This window comes from Bufo bufo, chromosome 3 (assembly GCF_905171765.1).
Source record: "Bufo bufo chromosome 3, aBufBuf1.1, whole genome shotgun sequence".
Lineage (NCBI taxonomy): Eukaryota > Metazoa > Chordata > Amphibia > Anura > Bufonidae > Bufo > Bufo bufo.
This window is the reverse complement of record NC_053391.1, coordinates 408,873,144-408,878,053: the sequence shown is the minus strand read 5'-3', so window position 1 is coordinate 408,878,053 and position 4,910 is coordinate 408,873,144. Positions and strand designations below refer to the sequence as shown.

Sequence of the window (4,910 nt, the reverse complement as noted above, 5' to 3'; positions counted from 1 at the left end):
CCGTTTGCCTCCGCAAGGCCAGGCGGACACCCGAACGCTGCAAGCTGCGTTCAGGTGTCCGTCTGCTGAGCGGAGCGGAGGACAAACGGTGCCAGACTGATGCATTCTGAGCGGATCCGCATCCACTCAGAATGCATTAGGGCTGGACGGATCCGTTCGGGGCCGCTTGTGAGAGCCTTCAAACAGAACTCACAAGCGGAGCCCCGAACGCTAGTGTGAAAGTAGCCTAAATGTGAACACAAGGATTTTTTTCGTAAATATTGTTTATTTGAAATAAAACTATTCTTAGACCTATAAACAAAGTTTAAATACTATTATTTAATATGAAATATGTCCTCCCTTTGCTGTAATCACAGCCTGAACTCGGCTCGGCATGGAGTCAACTAGATTTTTACAAATATTCTCGATTGCCTCCTCTCGAAACCACACCTGAATTACTGCTTCCACCATCTTGTTTTTCGTCGTACAGTCCATCTTTTGTAATTTGGCCTTGCAGATCGCCCATACATTTTTAATAGGATTGAGATCTGGTGAATTTCCAGGCCAGTCCAAAATGCTAATCTTCTTGTCCTTGAAATATTTCACCCTAGTCTTAGAAATATTGCATGGAGCTGAGTCTTGTTGGAACATTGCATTGCCGTTGGCTTGAACTTTCTCCAGCTCCTGAGCCAAACATCGATCTAGCATTGCTTTATATTTTTCACTATTAATCATTCCTTCTACTGTAATAAGTTTGCCAGGTCCAGAGTACGAAAAACTTCCCCAGAACATCTTCATAACTGGATGTTTGACAGATTGAACAATATGGGCTGCAGTAAATTTTTAATTCACCCTCTTACAAACGAATTTTGATCGCTGGCCCTGCCCTAGAAAGTGTCTCGTCTGAGAGAAGCACCTTCCTCCAGTTATTTTTGGTCCAATTGGCATATGTTTTGGCCCAATTCAGTCTCTTTTTCATCATAGGGTCAGTCGAGAGTTGTTTTTTCTGTGGCCTCAAGGCTTTTCTTCCACCTTCCAAGAGTCTTCTGAGTACTGTAGAGCAGTGGTCCCCAACCACCGGTCCGCGGCCCAGGACCGGGCCCTGGATGATTGTTTGCCGGGCCTCGAAAATACAGACAAGTAAAAATGCAGGAGCCGGCAATCTCCATACCAGTATGACCATCCCTCAGGCAGCTGCTCCCAGCCAATCCCAGTGCTTCTTTCATGTACACCTGAAGTGAGAGCAGCTATAACAGGCCCGCTGATTGATTAGTGGTAAGACAAATGCTGATTGGCTATAAATGGATTGGGGGTGGGGCTTAGCGCAGCCGGAAGTGTAGTGTTTTCAGGTTAGTGTGGCTTGCTGTACATTACTCGGGCTGGTCACTACCAGTGCATGACCCTGTGTGCTGTGTGGGCCCTATCTGCTGTCATGGGGTTGTTACTGTTACTGCCTGAGGTAGGTAATGCTTTGTGTTTGCATCATACAATAAGTTAGTTAAAGAAGCAACCTATGGCCTTAAGTGCACTACAAAGCCGAGCAAGCCCTCAGCTATTCATGCCATGCAGACACTGAATAGATATTGTATGGGGGAAGCTGTTGCCACATGCAGTATAATGTCACCTTGTCCCCAGCCGCCTCGTACAGTATAATGTCTTTGTGGCCCCATGCAATATAATGTCACCTTGGCCCCAGCCGCCTCATACATAGTGTTATATATTTTAATATGCACCCTGTGTTTTGTTATGCGCGTGAATCAGTCAGTGTGGACTAGATCCCCCCGGTCCCCGGGAAAATTGTCTTGCATGAAACCGGTCCTTGGTGCAAAAAAGGTTGGGGACCACTGCTGTAGAGTCATGGATTTTCACCCCAATATCAAAAACGCTCAAACATAAGCTAAAAATAATTATTAATTGTACGTTTTTGTGGCCTTAAGTAATGGCGATCATAAGGTTAAATGATTTACCATCAAAACAACTGTCAAAATCAGAACAGCGTTGCCATAACCAAAATACTTATTATTTGGTTATGTTCACATTAATTTGCACAATACTGTAGTTATAACCCTTGGTTATAACTGGTCAGGTGAAACTCCTGTCTTTGTATATGAGCAAAAAAAAGGCATGCTATAGGTAACCCCAATGTGAATGAGGTCTAATCAGATATGAGTATTCAAAGAAATCCTTCTGTATTTCAAGGAAACAGGAGTGTACACATAGAGCCCCCATAGCAACAATCACTAAGGGCCCTCCTTCCAATAAGATTTGTGCCAAACTTAGGATTTTTATATAATTAACTAGAAGAATTGAAATAAAGTTTGAAAAATTGGAACTGGTGCTTTAATAATATTACACCATATTTCTCAATGTATGGCTTAATACTAGACATAGATAAATCCTCCCCATACAGCTTTTGTCTCCTGCTTCTCATATAATACATGATAAAACTGTCATCTGCAGCAACCACTAAGCGGAGCTCAGTGGATAGGAGTTTATACAGTTACTATTGAACTCAATAGAAGCTGTAAAATGTTTATACACTGAGTTCCCTCTAGTGTGGGTGCAGAAAAATGCCATGGTGTCATGTTGAGAACATAGGAAGCAGCTCAGTGCTGGGCCCCTTAGCAGTGACATGATCCACCTACATGGTGAGGACACCACTGTTATGAAATATAGAAGAACTGAGGTGCAGCATAGGCCGACATCTCCTGGTGCCATGATACAGCTCCCAGCAAATCAGAAGTAATGCTTATTGTAGTCATGTGCATGAGGCCTAATTCTGTAATATCTATCTTCTATCACAGTTCACTGTCTGCCACCCAGGAAGAATCCATGAAGAAGAGGAAGATGGATGATTACATCCTTCATCCAGAAGAGCGGGCCGCGTTCTTCACACTCTTTGGTAAGACTAAATGCACCTTCCAAGCATGCCAACCAGACACTATGGACACATTTACTAAAGACTGGTACTTCATATGCCAGTCCAGATAAGAGGTTATTTGTAGTAAGATGCACTGAATTTATTGAGGCACAGGACTCTTAAAAAATGTGCTACATCTTGTGCCATCAGTGCACCATAAACTGTAATCTACATCATGTACCGGCTGCCATAGACTTCATTTATTATTTACACCAGTTTTCTGGCAAAAATTATTATAAAAATGCCTCATCTTCTTCCACTAATCCCTGACCATTTTCATGGGCATTGGAAAATCACGAAATAAAAATAACTTCAAAGCAAAATGTGGCTTGCTCAAGACACTGAGACTTTTATACGCCAGAAAACTGCCATATAGCTTCAGTAACTGTGCCGCACTGGTCACTGGTGAATTCACTGCTCAGGTGCTGATTATAATATGATGTCTCACTGAGGTTTATCAGCATGTTTCTGTACTGTATATGGAGGTCATACTGTTATAGTTCAGAAGGTATCAATTACATAGTGAAATAATCCTGTTTTTATTATTTTGTAGAAGACGAGAACATCCAGTTATTTCTTATCAGCGACAGCTGCTTGAAGATCTCGGACAAGGTATTATTATATAGAGGGACAGAAATTCTTCTAGATTTCAGAAGACAGGCTGGGGAAACACTGCACTGCATGACCTGGTGGTATTATAGTCATCAATAGATGCTGCAGCTCTTATATCTGCATTAGGATTGTGGACATACTAAGGAACATACTGAACACATATATGTACTGTATAATATATTTACATAGGAAATGTATCACCAGCCTCTAACTCTGCTTCTCACCCCACTAGTATCTCCTGGCCATGGTCCTCACCTACTTCAGAAGAGCAGGACTGCCTACTGAAGAATATAGAAAATATTTCTTTCCATCTCTGTAAGGTTTTTTTTTTATCATGAACCAATATGTATATATTTAATATTCATTGTGTAAAAAGCCTACAAAATATCATGCATATAATATTACTATCAGTGATATCAGTACTGGTTCTTCTCATTGTCTTCTGACATACTCTTTCTTCCAGATTTTTGGCCAACCAATTTGAAGAGGACGAGCCATTTCGAGAGGAGATCTACCCCTGGGCCTTCGGATGGACGTGGACCATACAGCGGGAGCAGCTTCACCAACTGCGTAACCTATTGTTCATCCGGATGGGATTCAGAGCTTGGGTGGACCGGGCCACCTGTGATCTGGTTAGTAACATAAAAGCTATAAACTGTGATTAGAAGCCAATAGTGATTATAATAATGTATAAGATATTTAACTCCAGATCATGGCACAAGACCCTGGACATTGGGCATGGAAGAGAGAGAGGAAAGTCCATCACAGCTGGGCCATACGCGAATTCAGGAGGAAAGATACAGAATTCTCCATCAAAGGCCCATGGATCAGCCCTGAACCCTGCTCTCTTTGTAACCGCATTGCCCATTGAGGAGGAGAACATCTACTGCCAGACAGACACATAGGAACGCAGTACAGCAGACTGACAAACATCTGTGGTAAGTGTAATTTTATTGTGACAAAAAACTTTGTACGTGTATGTAGGTCAGGAAGGGGGGGTGGGGAGTTCTTGGATGCTAAACTTTTCTCTAAGTAATGTGACCTTTATAGAAGAGCATTATAACATTTTTATGTTTATTCCCACAATGAACATTTTTATAATGTTTTCTACTGTGGTTTCTATTCATAACTTAGATGTGCTGCTGCCAGGATGGGGAACATGGCCGCTGGACCTTCAAGGAGAAGAAGATCGAGAGGACAGGATGGATGAAGACCTGGATGATGGTATGTATCATTCATAGTCACACACTCACATAAACACACATAAATGCACACACTTAAAGGGGTTTTCCGAGACTTAAATACTGATGTTCTATTCTTTGGATAGGTCATCAGTGTGTGACCGGTGGGGCTCCAACACCCGGGACCCCAGCTGATCTGCTGTTTGAGAAGATAGCAG

At 42.2% G+C, this 4,910-nt stretch overlaps 1 protein-coding gene across 1 annotated transcript; it reads left to right on the top strand.

Moving 5' to 3' along the window:
- Nucleotides 1-2,695: 2,695 nt before the first annotated feature.
- On the top strand, nt 2,696-4,382 carry LOC120993829 (speedy protein 1-A-like). Its single transcript, XM_040422294.1, has 6 exons — nt 2,696-2,721; nt 2,784-2,881; nt 3,453-3,511; nt 3,744-3,826; nt 3,975-4,143; nt 4,221-4,382. The coding sequence occupies exons 1-6, from the start codon at nt 2,696-2,698 to the stop codon at nt 4,380-4,382; spliced, it is 597 nt and encodes a 198-aa protein (XP_040278228.1).
- The last annotated feature ends 528 nt before the right edge of the window (nt 4,383-4,910 follow it).